Source organism: Megascapheus bottae, chromosome 19 (genome assembly GCF_031878675.1).
Source record: "Megascapheus bottae isolate mThoBot1 chromosome 19, mThoBot2.hap1, whole genome shotgun sequence".
Lineage (NCBI taxonomy): Eukaryota > Metazoa > Chordata > Mammalia > Rodentia > Geomyidae > Megascapheus > Megascapheus bottae.
In genome coordinates this window covers 20,729,468-20,745,031 of record NC_143527.1, presented here as the reverse complement: position 1 = coordinate 20,745,031, position 15,564 = coordinate 20,729,468, and the positions used below count along the sequence as shown (strand labels likewise).

Genomic DNA, 15,564 nt, shown 5'->3' with positions numbered 1-15,564 from the left:
TTACCCTACCCTTTCCCAGCAGTTTTAAGCAACAGTAAAAATCAGATTATTTCATGAATCAACCCTGTGTTTTTATTGAGGGATTTCTAATATCAAACTCTGAAGAAGGTTTAAACTTTAATGCTACTCTTCAATACTGATTAAACAAACATAAGCAAGTGTACATGCATGCGCACACACACGTGCACACATGATTCACATTCTTTATTGTATATGATTTTTTGAAACATAAGCTATAACACCTAAATAGTACATATGATAAAGAAGAATTGAGTCATATGTAAGTAAGAAGACTAAAGGATCATTTTTTACTGTTCTGATTTTAAAAGAAAAAGAGGGAAAGAAAGGAAAAGCTCACCAATAAGAGAATAGTAACAGTTTCTGAACTGGTAACCTCTCTATCTGGATCACAGATATCTTTGATTTGAGGTAGAAAACCTCATTTCCATAAGGAAATGCAGATACCTTTTGACTCATGTGGTCATACTTAGAATTTTTGAGGACCAGTAGACTTACTCAAGGACATTCATATCTAGATTTCCTAAGTTAAGACCCTTTGATGTGGATACATACAGAAGGAAGGTAGGAAAGGTCAATGAAGAGGAGCAGGAGATCGGATATATGGCACCCAAAAGGAAGACATTGGAATTGATTACTAGCCCAGAGATCTCACACTTGCTTTTTATCTTGAGCTCCTAGCCAGGACATGAGAAAGCCCTGACTCTGGTTATTTTGAGGATGCTGTGTGCTGAAGTTGAGACCTATTACTAAGGATAATTGCTTTGTTGTTTTCCAGCTCCTCACAGTCAGTGACCTTGCAGCCAGTGACTTCAAAGGATTTCAGCCACAGGTGAGTTCCCTGCATGCTTTTGTAAAGTTTGAAGAATGACTTGTCTTGTTGTTGCATCATGAGCAAATGAACTTGGCCTTAGGACAGAACTTCCACTTGGGCTCCTCCACTTCTCTTGCCTCCTCCTGGATATCCATGTTTGATTTGTTAACACTTTTAGAGTGAAACAATAGCCACTAGGCCAAGGTGCTTAGAATTTTGGGAGGTGAGCTGTTCAACTTAGGAAAGGATTGAATTAAAGAAAACCCATCCATGAATTGCGTAGGGCTAAGGTTTTCCCCTGTATCATTCTATTGCCACTGAGTATTCCTGTTTCTATAATCACCACATGCAAACACTTTGTAGCTGTGTTCTGGCAGACAGGTGAATTTCAAACTCCTGCATAGTTTGACAGTTAAGATTTGCTGATTTTTGTTAGGAAATGGGCCACCATTGTCTCTGGCAGGCCAGAGTTCTATTTGAAGTTTCCCCTGGACAAACCACAAGAGGCTGCAGGCCATGCCTTCCTTGTCAAAGATGAAGATGAAAAATCAATTCTTATCACTAGAAGCACTGTCTGCACATACATCTACACTCACATACAAGTCTCTGCTTATAGACACTTATCCCTCCACATACCCAGGGAGGCCGGATCATGTATTCAAGCAAAGGTCATCCCAGAAGTGAGTGCTGTGTTGCTCTTCTCCGTGTGACACTTTTCCCCAATTCAGTGTCTGCCTTGCAATCCCATAGTGCTATTTTTTGTGAGGGGGAGGGGATGGGAGAAATGTATCACAGCCAATGGCAGTTAAATTCTGAGAGTGGACCAAGTGATTTTCTAATAGCATGAGTTCTGTGTATTTGGAATGCTTTCTTCTTTAAACAGACTTTGGAAGGCCCCTGTGGGCTCCCGACTTTAACCCCTATGGGTTACATCCTAAGCCCATTTTACTGCTGGTGAATCTGAGGACCGAAGACTTGCTATGAACTAGATCTACATCACACAAAGATTGGGAACAAGGATGGAAAGTGGACAGTGAGAAGCCAGAGAGGAATGGACAAAATTGAGGAATGTAGGTGATAGTCATAGACAGACTTGTACATCCGTTTAAGGTTTCTTCTCTATCATGGTTTATGGATTCTTCTGTAGGCTACGTACCATGGTTTGAGAAATAGACGACTGATAGTCCTTCCTTGCCAAGCATTGAAATCTGATGAGTAATGACCTCTCCACTCACATATTCACTTAAGCCTCCAGAAATTAAAATAAAGGCAAAAGAATTTGGACTTTTACCTAAATTCTGCTCTTCCCCACACCTCCCTTTCATACAGTAGTGTCTATCTTAAGATTTCTCCTTATCTAAATATCTTATTTGGGATGTTGTTGTGGCAAAAGCAGGAAATGTTTTATGTAACACTGTTCTGATGCTTGGAAAGGCACAGTGGATGCCAAGGGTGTGAGGTTGTGAGTAGGGGTGTACGTGTGTATTGTGTCAGCAGGTCTGAGTATGTTTTTGGGTACTGGTGTGTGAGTCAGGTATGGCTTCTTTCTAGGGTGATCCTATCCTTTCTACATTTGTTTATGTACATTGTTACATATCATATTTTTAAATGAGATTGTATTAGAAGGGGAATCGAGTTATTTGAGGCTTCTCCATCCCTTTGTGGGTAGCATTCTGGGTCCCACAAAGGCCATTTCCACACTCCTTGACAAATCACACAGTACGACTTTCCACTGCCTTGCTTCTGCTCAGCCTTCCACAGTATCCCACAGTATCCTCACAGCCCCTCATCCCCCTCCAGACTGGACACACAATATGCGTTTTCACTCCTCAGGATGCTTGTTCCTGAGGCCAGGAGGACCTGGAAAACTTGTAGCCACCATGTAATGTTCAGAAGATTCTAAGTCACCAGTGCTATTCCTAAGTCAGAAAGGGATATGTTTGGCTCACCAATAGCCTGTGGCAGATACAAGGCTGGCCACCTGGATGAGGATACCATTTCTAGCCCTACTGCACCAAATCGTTTGCTTCCTTAGTTGGCTTTCCTCTTCTTTGGGGGAGGTTTTAGAAGGAACTAAGTCTCATACATCTTGAGGCTTATTACTGATTGTCACAAAAGACAACTGAAGGATCCCTCTAGGGAAAACTGGATATTTGTACGTGAGTCAAGTGTGGCTTCTTTCTGAGATGGAGCGACATTGTTTTTATCCCAGATGCCTGTCCTGCTGCTCTAAACTCTTTCAAGATTCTGGTCATGATTCCCTTACCAAGCTTTCAGAAAGACTTTGACAGTGATGATATTGGCAAGCTTATTAGATTGGCTTGTTCAGTCTAACTATTCTCTGTTGGTCTCTGTTAGGTCAAAGAATAGTAAAGACATGAGCATCTCCCTTTTCTATACTTGCTACTGATTTCCAAAGATCCATGCTTAGACCTAGAGATGTATAAAGTGACTGAAGATAGGGCCAGGGAGCCCTGCTTCCTACATTTCTACATGTATTAGGGCACAGTTGGTGCAGTTATCCCAGGGGGATACAAGCTAGAAGTGTCCACTAGAGTGAGGCCTGAGGCTAGTGGGTGGGTCATATTCTCAGTGAGTTTTCAAAGCACAGATGTAAAAGCTTCTGAAATTCACACCTAAACCGCCTTGAATTTTCTCTCTTCTTTGGTTTCTCCCCAAACACATCTCCTTTTATCTTCTAACATCTTGTTCCTGCCTTTTGAAGCAACAGACACCCTTGAGGCCTGTCCTTTGTAGTCTTCTGATGATTGGAAATGAGAATCCTCATCTCCCTTTGTCCTCCCCAAGAGAAATAGGAGCTGGTACCTAATACTCTTTAGGCAAAGCCCAGTAAATATATGCCTTTCACTCCACTTTTTTTTTTCTTTTTCTGAAGCTCAGTGTCTTCACTGTACAAATACAGAGTGCATAGGAAAAAATATGAAAGCAAATTTCCTGTCATTTCAACCTCAGAAACACATGATTATTTTGGGGACATAGTCTTCTAATTTTTGTTCTACATGGATGTGTATGTTCATTAGATTTTTTAAAAAATGACGTTCACATTTTATGTTTTTTTTTGTTATTTTCTTTTTGTTTGTTTGCATGGTTGCTTTGTCAATATAGCATTTGGCAAGCATTTTGTCCATTTTACAGGCTGAGATTTTCTAAGATCAATACAAGGCTTGTGCTAGAACCCTTTTCCTAGGAAACAAGCAGCAACTTCATGGCATTTATTTCTTACTGCCTACCAAGCAGGGAAAGTTTCTTAGCTGTTGTACTATGTTTAAGAAAGTGTGTTCATGTGACTCTTAAGTGCCCAGACTGGGATGTGGTACAGAAATAACTGTCACATGGAGACCAAATCAGATGTAGGTTCTCTGTGCTCTGCCACAATATTGAAGAATTGACCTTTCTGAGAGTGTCCCTGACAGAGAAAAGTGCAGACTAAAATACCTGATCCTCACCTTTGGTAAATGCTCCATGATCTCAGAGCAGAAATCCTTCCTTTGGGAAAATGGAGTAGCATTGCACTTACTCTGAATGTAAAAGTGGCCTATGAAAGACAGCCATTTTTCATAAGTTAAAATGTTAATGACTATTAGAATCAAGGGCATATTGTAACGAAAATGAGTGAGTAAACCAAATGTACTGGAGATGAGACAGAAAATGGAGAGGAGGAAGCTTTTGTTCCTTCAGTTGTCATTTTATTCAACAAGTATTCATATAAGACCTTTATTCTGTGGGCCTATTGTGCACAACAGACCCAGGGCTTCACAGCCGTGAAATTGTCTACCACCTTGGCAAAGTTACTTAATGACTCTCATCCTTAAATTTTTTGGTTAAGTTAAAAAAATGTTTGACGAGTTATCTGAGATTACTCAGGATAGATTAAACGAGGCAGTACGTGTGATGACAACCTGGCAGGATGCCCACCATGCCCAGCGAATCCTGTTATGTCTACCATTTGGGAAGTACAGGTTAATTTATTAACATTTTACATCAGGGAGAAGTTACGTATGTATGGAGCAAGTATGGAAAGCTTCTCCATCGAGGTGTTACGTAACAGGGCCAAGAAAGGAGAGAAGGAAATAAGGTGGCAAACTTAACTAGCATACGAATTTCTCCTTCTCCTCCTCCTCCTCCTCTTCTTCCTCTTCCTTTCCTTCTTCTTTCAATGCCTAGCCTGTCTACAAATCTTTGCTGAATCCTATTCAAATGGATCAAGTACTGATCATCTCAGCATACCATTTGGTTCATTTGAAACAGGCCCTAGTCTTTGGATTTTGACCTTCATCTGCTGACAGTGGAAGGCATATAAGGTTTAAGGACAGAAAAGAGTCAAAATTTCTACTAAAAGGTTATTCTGTCCCTAGAAAGTGTACTGAAATGAACAGAGGACTCATCAAGATGCTTTACACCATTGGTCTTTGTGGAAAGTCATAGGAAATGGAATTGGTCTGGGGCAAGTCTAGACAAAGTATCTATACAAACCTATAGTGTGGATACATTTGTATTTGGTTACTTGAAATTGGACAGGGAAGGGGGGAAACCAAAAGAGGGGGTGGGGGGAGGGTAATGGGACCAAGACATGTGGAAGGGTATCAATGTATGTGAATTAATGCACCTTCTATCTGGCAAATATCATGTAACCCTTTTATTAAATACAATAAAAATATTAAAAAAAAGATGACACTGTTCAAAAAGAAAAAAAAAGAAACAAAAACATCTGGTACTTTACACAAGATCACTAGTGAAGCTCTGTTCTAATTATATGGTGTAGGAATTTTCTAGTTTAATACAATGATGGAATTTGGACACTTTTTCTTTTTTAAAATTTTATTATAATTGAGGGTTACATTATATTCACCAGATAGAAGGTGCATTCCTTAACCATCATTGCTACCTCTTCTCCTGGTTTTTGTCCCCATTTCCCTTCCCCACTCCCTCCCCTCATCTTGTTTCCCCCCCTTCCCTTTCCTATTTCAAATAAACATATATGCAATATACCAGATAACAAGGTAAGATACTGTAACAATATAAGATAACCAAGGGACAACAAAAGAGATGAGAGATAATATAGTACATTAAGAACAACAGTCACACCTTCTATGTTTCTTGTTTCTATATCTTGGAGGTCCTTTCATTTAGCCTCATCCTATATGGCCTTATGTGTCTAGGTTTTGCTCTATTGTAAACCTCTTCTAGGAGAGTCCAAGGTTTATACTAATTATGGCAAATGAGGGAAACCATTAAGCCTATGTTCCTTTGAGTCTGGCTTACTTCACTTAATATGATTTTTTCCAAATATTTCTATTTCCTTACAAATGGGGCCATGTTGTTCTTTCTGATGGCAGCATAAAATTTCATTGGACATTTTTTCTTTTATGAGCAAATATGTGAATATCTATACTGTGTATAATGTTGCCCTTCTTTAAAAAATAAGGCTGTTCCACTTGGAAAAGGTGTCTTTCTTTCTTTTTTTTTTTTTGCCAGTCCTGGGCTTAAGCTCAAAGGCTAAGCACTGTCCTTGGATTTTTCTCAAGGCTAGAGCTCTACCACTTGAGCCTCAGCACCATGTCTGGCTTTTTCTAAGTATGTGATACCAAGGAATCGAACCTGGGTCTTCGTGCATGCTAGGCAAGCACTCTACCACTAGGCCAAACTCCCAGCCGAAAGGTGTCTTTCTTATTATTTTCAGAATACCTAGATAAAGGATGGATCTCTTCCTGTAATTTTAAGGCAACACATTTAGTCACTTTTCTTATACAGCTAGATATTTGTGATGACAAGTGAACATACATAACACAAGTATTTTCTCACACACACACACACACACACACACACACTCACTCCTTGCATTTAAACCCAGACTAACACCCCTTACTTTTCATACATGAAACTACCCCATTTTAGAGTACAGTCATAGCACTGTTTACACTGCTGGCCTCAACAATGTTTTCAGCATATTTAAAACAAAATAAAACCAGCACTGGCATTTGTTCTCAGAGAGAGAACTTCTCCAGGTGTTTTCCAGAGTCTGGCATTTCAATGGAATATGCTGAGATCTTAACAAGTTCTCTTGGGACAATAAATCTCTTCAGATTTCTGTGAATATTTTGTTTCTGACTCCCAAGGTGTTCTGAGCACCTGAGGTTCAAGTACAGGTGGGCCCAATGGAAAACAAACATTTGTGCAGAAGTTCAAACATGTGAAAATTGAAAAATTGTAGGTGCATGTTGGGAAAGGAGAATATTATTCCTATGTGGAAATATATTCCACTTTATCAAAAGAATCGAATTGTTACTTCTTAATATATTCAAAAACTATAGATTTTTTTCAAAACCTGATTTATACTCATCTTCCAAATATAAATAGGAACAAGTTGGAAGCAACCAGTGGGAATTAACTACCAATGACACTCTCCTTGCTTTCAACTACAGCTACAAAACAAAAACAGAACCTTAGCAACAAGAATGGTGGACTAGATGATTTCTACTATCCCTTGAGTCTGCTAAGGTTTAATTATTTTGTGATTCCTTCTACTTATTTCTTTTTCTGGTTTTCCTATTCTTATTTTTGTCTTCAATCCTTTTGGTAAGTCTTCTTAAAAAGAATTCTTTTAGCTAGGCACTGGTGGGCATGCCTATAACCCTAGCTACTCAGGGTTCTGAGATATGAGGATAGTGGCTGGGGGACAGCCTGGGCAGGAAAGTCTGTGAGACTCTTAATTCCAGTTAACCCCCTGAAAACTCTCTCTCTCCTCTCTCTCCTCTCTCTTCCCATGTATATACTATTTTTGAGATTTCCGTGGAATGCATTACTGCACTTCACAGTTTTAGGTTTGGGAAAAACTGGCATGAAGCAAAGGCAAATTCACAGCTAAGGCTTGAGAGGTGTCCTAATAATTCCTTTAGCAGGATGGCCCCAAACCTATCTCATGAGATAGAAGGATTACCTCACCAGCAAATGAGCAGTTTGTTTTTTAAACTTTGCTTTTTAGTGGTTCTTGATTAAACCCCAATGGCTCTATCACTTGAGCCATTCTCACAGTCCCCTTGTGCTTTTGTTATATTTTAGAGAGGGGCTTGTGATTTTGCCCAGAGCTTGCTGCAGAGTGCACTCCTCTTATCTATAGCATCTCACATAACTGGGGTCACATGTGCCCCAACACTCCCAGCTTATTGATTGAGACGGAGGCTCCGGCTTTTTGTCCAGATTGCCCTCATAAAACAATCCCCCTGACTAGTTGGGATTACAAACATGAGACACTGTGCCCAGCTTGCTTTTAAAGTTCTTTGGAAATCACCTGGCTTGTTTCTTTTCTACTCTCTTTCTACACACCCACTTCTTTTCCTCCATCTCCCACCAAAAGAAAGGATCAATTGAGAGGTGTCAGAATGTATCACATAGTCCAGTATTGTTTTGAAACAGCTCACAGACCTCAAGCAACTACTTTCACTATCTGCTTGCTTGCATTTGGAGCTTATGTTCAGTCTGCAAATGGCCCATACCATATTGTTCTGACAATAGGCATCACCTTCTTCATCCTCTCAAGTTCAGCATATAGGTTCTTTTGTTTGTTTGAGTTTTACATCTCTTACCTTCCTAAAAGAAAGTGTTGGAGTGTCTGGAAAAACCCAGGTCTCCTGCAGGTGACCTAAGCCACAGTGATTTACAGCACAGAAGAACACTGAAAAATACTATAATGAACTGTAAAGATTACTATATACCATACATAGTAAACCTTGATGGTCGTTTGGGAACAAAACATAAAGGTCTACCATCTTGTTATCTGTTCCAGTATAGAGCACTGTAAACACTCTCCGATGCTTCATGCTTCATAGTTTAGTAGTTAAGAATACTGTTTCTGAGCCCAAACTGGTAAGTTTTAGTCAAGGGGGGCCCCAGCCTAGCTATATAACTCCATAAGTTCTTCTGTATTTTCCTGGCTCAGAGTCACCTTTAATGAAAGAGGATGCCTGGCCTATGCCATTTTGAGGAGGCTGATGGAACAATGTTTGATGTCTTCCAAGCATTCCATACATGCACTGTAATTCTCACTTGCCTTAAAAGTAACACAATTGAAATGTGCATGGACTTCTGCAGTCAGAGTTAGAGCACAAATCACAGTTTCCTGTGACAGTAACTACAATTTGAGATTAACTGATAGCTGAGAGAGACAATAAAACCATAAACCAAAACCAAACAAATATCTAGAGGACCTACCCATCTGTTTATGGTACTTAAAGGGAGCAATGACAGAATCTGTGGCCCTGAGAAAAAGACACCCCCAAGAGAATGCAGTAAGACAGACAGACATGACAGGATGAGGGATAGGCAAAGCCACTTCGGAGGAGGGGGAGAACACTTAAGAGGGTGACATTTGATAGCATCCTTCTGTCACAAGTATAGCTCTCAAGATTCACCTAGGTAAGAGAAAGAGCTGGGAAGTTTGAAAGTGAATTTTAATAGATGTAGCAGAAATGCTTCAGATCATTAGACTATTGCCTTATTTCCACCGTGACCCTCAGCATCTTCCTGGATGTCCACTTAGATTCAAACTGTGGATTCTTCTGTGGAAGTATCATCAGATCAGACTGAGTAAGGACTCAGGAACTATAGTTCCAGGTGGAACTATACCAAAGGGCATCAGGAAGCATGGTACCCACCCAGCCCATAGTAGGATATAGGAGCTTTTCAGGATATAATGTGATAACTGTTCATTTCCCCCAAAGTCAGAGTTTTGTGTTTGTTTGTTTTGTGTTTTTCTGTATTCAATGAGTCATCTGAGTGAGGTGGTAACTGCCCAGGATATTCTGCTGACCACAGGACTTGCTGACATGTTCACAGGACAAGCAGCTCCCTGAGAGGTCTGCAGCCAAGTGCCAGCCTTATCCACAATGCCTAATTTTGGCTTTTGTGTCCTCATTCTGGGCAGGAATAGAAATATCAAAGTGAAGACTGGAAGATGAGCCTTGACTATATGGGGAAAACATCTATATACTTCCAGGAAAAAATGCTTAAGATTTTTTAATCTCATTGTAGATATATTTGTACATGAAAGGCCACATAAAAACGCATGTGTGCAAATTCAGGTATTTCTGCAGTGCCCTTTCACCTTGGGATTAAATTGAAAATGTATTCTGTTGCATTTATTAAGATAGTAAGTTTTGTGAGTCTTCTATTGGTTGACCAAATCGTAGGAAGTCTGTTTACCTCTTACTATGATTTTATGGTGGAACTTCAGCTTCCTGTGGATACAGGACATGGATTAGACAGCTTTGAATTACATCTGTTGGATTTCTCCACCTTGAACCTATTATATGATTGGCCTCTTGGCATCTGACCTAACACAGGGGTAAGGAAAAGAGCAGGAAATATAGACACAAGAAACTCCTGTGAAATCCCAACCTACAGGCTTCCAAAGAGGCAGTGCTCTTCATTCTCTATAAACACCAGCAGAAAAGAGCAATCAGCTAAACGAGAGCTGGACAAATTAAATGGCTGAGTATTATTTCAAAAGAGAGCTCAGGCCACATCAGAAATTCCCCATCAGCTGTAATAACGCCAATTACTTTGCCAATTGCAGATTCCAACGTGATGTGTTTAGTGCAATCAGACGCCGGGCTCTTGCAGGGGCATGATGGGTTTTGTTTACTCTGAATGTGCATTTGTGGAGAATCTTTTCTGCACCCAAAGGCTTCGAGCTCTGAAATGTCCTTCTCTAGGTCCAGATTCACACACAGCTGAGAGAGATTATTTTTGAAGGAGAGGATGGGCCAGGCTGGATGCAGTGCCCCTCTCACAGAACGCCTGGGATTTAAATATAAAGAGCACAGCTGGGTTTAGTAGTTCTTAGTGGATATGGAAATCTCCAGAAAATTTCTCTGCAGATTAACAAGCCAGTTAATAAATATATATTTCCCGTTTTGGCATGTTGAAGCATTGGAGAGATCACCATTAGGCAGCAGTAACAAACACCATGTAGCACTGGGAGGAGAGAGCTAGCCAAGTGTTCATTAAGGCTTAAATACTGGCAAAGAAGGGTGTGGGGGCTTTCATTGTCTTCCTCTGAGAATCATTTGGTAGAATGTCAAACATACAGATCATTTCAAATACGGGAAGAGATGGTAAGGCAGTAAGGATCCTCCCCAAGTCCACCCCCAAGCATTTTAGCAGGGGAGAGAAAATTTGGAGAGTATAAAGAGCATTCATTTTCTGTTTACATTTGGCTCCGTGGAAATAATGGGTGTGTGGCTCCAGCTTCTCTGAGGAGTGAGTTGTGATTCTCCATTTACACTCTCAATTGAGGAAGGCGCTAATCACGGGCATTTGCTGAGCTCCTTGGCCTGACTGACAGTTCTAGTGGACGCTGCATCTGTGGGTGCTGGGGATTCAGATGGAGAGCTAAAGACTAATTCGATTCCACTTAGACTCAGCTGTCATCACAAGGCAGAACTCAGAAAACTCCCTTCTCTCTACCAAGTGACAAGTAACCTTTAGGTCTCATTGTATGTGTATATATATCTGCGCTTCTTTTTCTTGTGACTACAGTAATGGCCACTTCACTTGCCCTATAGAAGGTAACATGCCCCCAGCTCACATGCAGTTGCCGTGCCTCTCCAAACCCCATCTTTCTCACCTTCTGTCACTTATTCCCTATCCACAAGCCTGGGATATTGCCCATTTATATCAAATAGGAAAAGAAGATCATGTGGGGCAAGGGCAAGAGGTGATAAAATGTAAGGTTAGCATGGCATGGCTCATGCTGTAAACTTCAGCAGTTCTGCAGATAGTTCATCTCAAGTGTGTGTGTGTGTGTGTGTGTGTGTGTGTGTGTGTGCTTGAGCATGTGCTCACAACTATTTCAGTGCATTTGATTTTTATTCCTGTCTTTCTGCAACAAGCTGTAACATTTCTGGCTCTCAGATAAGAGGCTGGGGATAGAGAAGGCCTCTGGAAGCCCTGGATAGCATGGGAAGCCTGAAATGAGGTGAGGACACATGGAGGCAGCACCACTGAATTTATGGTCATTCAGCCTCTCTTTAATATTTGGGAGACATATTTCCTTACCTGGCAGGAAGGGACTTCCATGTGCTCACAGTGAACTCCAATGATAACTGTGAGTTGGTGACATAGCCCCTGGCCTTGGAGAGCTGTTCTAGATACTGTCTGCCAAATACAGTATTGGTGAGGCCTGACTGTATGTCTACCTGCTTACAAGACCAGCTCAACCTCTATGAAAATAATCTTGTAGCAATATTCCTTCTCCTTTCTCTGTAATGTTAGTATATTCAAATATGATATAGATTTTTCAAAACCTGATTTATACCCATCTTCAAATAAAAATAGGAACAAGGTGGAAGCAACGAGTGGGAATTAACTTCCAGGGACGCTCTCCTTGCTTTCAACTACAGCTACTAAACAAATACAGAACCTTAGCGACAAAGATGGTGGACTAGATGATTTTGGTCGTGAGACTTGAACTCTGGGCCTGGGCATTGTACCTAAGCTCTTCAGCTCAAGGCGAGTGCTCTACCACTTGAGCTACAGCACCACTTAATTGGAGATAAGAGTCTCGCGGGCTTGTAGTGCCCGGCCTGGCTTTGAACCATGATCCTCAGATCTCAGGCTCCTGAGTATCTAGGATTACAAGTGTGAACCACTAGTACTGGCTCTATAACATCCTTAAAATAAATAAATGCCATAAACAAGTCATTCCTAGAAAATATTCTGGTCTTGACTTTTCACAGAACTGTCTTTTTGTCTAGAAGAGCTCATCGGATTGTTGGTTAACATATTCAGTAGTTCTCCACCAGGTATAGCATTCTCCAGCCAAACTTTATAAAAAAAAAAAAAAAACTTATAAGAGATCTTTTGTTCCTGTACTTATGCAACAGTTAAACCAAGTACTCAAAGCTATGTAAGATGAGAAACCATGAAAACAACTTCACATCTGTGTGGCAATTTAAAATTCATTCTTATACTTGGTAAGCCTCAGAAATATGTGAAATGGATGATGAACTTCATTTTACATAGAAAAAATAGAGTAGACCAGGGACTGGCCTAGTAATCCTAGCTACCCAAGAGGCTGACCATCACGGTTTAAAGCCAGCCCCGGGAGGAAAGTCCTCCTGGAGACTCTTATCTCCAATTAACCACCAGGAAACTGAAAGTGATGGGAGGGCTCATTGTGGTAGTGTGCTAGCCTTGAGCAGAAGAGCTCAAGGACAGGAAGGGTGCAGGCCCTGAGTTCAAGCTCCTACCAGGACTAGAAAAAAAAAAAATGTAGAGTCTGAGATAGAATAAGGTCTTTTCCTCATCACCTTCAGGTATTAAGAGGTGCTGTGACAGATCAGGGATTCAAATCAAGAACTTCAGACTTTCAGAGCTTCTTTTGTCATTTGTTCTTTCAATCAAGGCTAGGAGGTAAACGTCAAACATCGGTTTTATGGCCCTCAGTGTCTCTATACATTTCTATGTATATATATAAGAAATTTGAAACTGTTGCTAAAGTAATTACTCCCCAAAGGAACACTAGAACCAATGGGGATTCATTGAAAGGGACAGATTTCCAGTTTATTTAGGAATAATTTCCCAGCAACCAAATGAGCTCACTCCCATGTGCCTCGTTAGCACCCAATCTTTGGACTCTGAATTTAAATGGTATCAGCAGGAAAGGTTTTAAGCAAGAACACCTTGACAAGATCTGAGTCTGCATCTCAGCCTTCACATTTGCTGTCTCTGTGAACGTGGCAAGTTGGATAGCACGTCTCAGCTCAGTTTTCTCCTGATGCATTCAATGGAGGAAACGATAACTCATTTTTCAAAACAGAAGAACATTGATGTACTTGTACAAGAGTAGTAGTTCGTTGCCCGGAACTAGGTAACTTCTCAATGAATGGATAGTTACAACCTCCCCAGCTTGGTGTTTTCCCAGTCCTGTGTGACTCCTCATCCTCTGCCGTCCTTACCAGTTCTGTGCTCTATGCACAGGTGAGGAAACTGGACCCTTGAAGGTCCTTTTCATGGCAGGTCCCTCAACCCATTTCTGATCCAATAATTCTCTATGGACTCAGAAACCCAAAGAATAACATTAGAAAAGCGGAACTCTGAGTTCACAGCAACTCTGAGTAATTCACAAGTATGTCATCAAGGAGAAAGTTTTCATGTTTGATACCAGATGACCGGTGGAAAGATGTCATTGAAAACACTCTAATCCAAATACACCTTCTTCTAGTCTCCTCTACTTGACCCTAGAAGAGCTAGAAGAGTTTTTCCTAAAAATAAGTGTTAGGTGTAATTTGAGTCTAACAGTATGTTGTGAGATCATTGTCTGCATACAATGTTGCAAACAAATGTAGTAATTCTGTGTTATCATAAATATTTCCATACAGAATGAATGCTGATTGGAAAAAAGTTGGAGAATTTAAGTTAAAAGAAAAAAAATCAGCAATCATTTAAAATCTTATTCAGGAATGACCACTGTTAACACATTTTGGTAGATAGACTCTCTGGGACTTAGTCTGGATATACTTATGTTTAAATGAGATTATTGTTTTGAAGAAAGCTAGACACAGCTGAGCATCTGAGATTTTCACAGTATTAGACACACACTTTATCATCTTAAATATCAGTTTCCAAATCTGAAAATTAGGCCTTATAAACATCATCCAATCTTTATTTGTCTGTAATATTATGGAAGTTTCTTGAAAGATGCTGGGTTATATTCAAAACCTTTGTGAACGGCTGAATTAAACAAATAACAATATTGGATATTGCCAATGTTCTTAGAATGCCTAGTGAGTGAGTACATGAATATGAAGGAAAGGGCCTCCCAGAGCATAAAATCAATTCACCATTCAAACCACACTGCACCACAAACACTGCGGATTTCTTATTGAAATGTTCTGAATCCTGCTTTTTGGCAATACGTAGCTATTTTGAGAATGCACCCCTGGACTATGAGTCTGACAGGATTACAAGGTAGTCCCTGTGGGGTACTGCCATGTTGGTGGAGAAAGCAAGGAGCTACAAATTACCAAGAGACTGTAATCTTAGACCTCAGAGAATAAATATTTCATTTTTGACCCTTAAGGCAGAAAAAGCAGGTCTAATAATGACATTGCAAGATACTACTTTTTCTGTTCTTAACTAGGGCTCACAGAAAAAAAAAAAAAGGTTGGGGAAAAGCTGAAACCAGGGCCCATGTGCAGAACTTCAGAGTAAAAATACAGGAGCACACACTGGCTAGAATCAATCATTCTAAAGTGAGTGTTCAGAGTGCATAAACTTGCCAGACCAATAGAAAGTAATAGGCAGAGAAGAGCAAGTTATCAATTATGCTTGAAGGTACCACGGCTTACTTAAGCCCAAAGGATAGGAGGAAGTCCAAGGCCCAAGCCCAGATAGTCAACTAAATAGTATATACAGGAGTGGCAGCAAGATACCCAATTGGAAAAGCCAGAACTGAGATTCTAAAATGAAAGGGCTTAGAAGAAAGAAAGCATAGTACTGATATTCGAAATTGCAAAGCCAAGCTAGAAAGTATCTGCAATGACAGAAAAAAAAAAGATCATGTTCTAAACTGTAAAGACTGTGGACAAATTCATATTCCAGATGAAAATCACCCAAGTCCCTGAAGAGGGGGAGTCTTCCAGAGTGCCTGCTCTCTGACAAGAAGGGTGATGACTTCCACAGCAAGCTCCTAGTCACTCAAGTTGTATAAA

General features: G+C 40.4%; 1 protein-coding gene across 2 annotated transcripts in view; it reads left to right on the top strand.

Moving 5' to 3' along the window:
* Positions 1–15,564, top strand: part of Setbp1 (SET binding protein 1) — a 324,431-nt gene that overhangs the window by 170,948 nt on the left and 137,919 nt on the right. For both annotated transcript variants that reach the window (XM_090353180.1, XM_090353179.1), the window contains one exon: positions 797–850. In XM_090353180.1, coding sequence (XP_090209306.1) covers positions 797–850 — 54 coding nt within the window. The remainder of the gene's footprint in view (positions 1–796; positions 851–15,564) is intronic.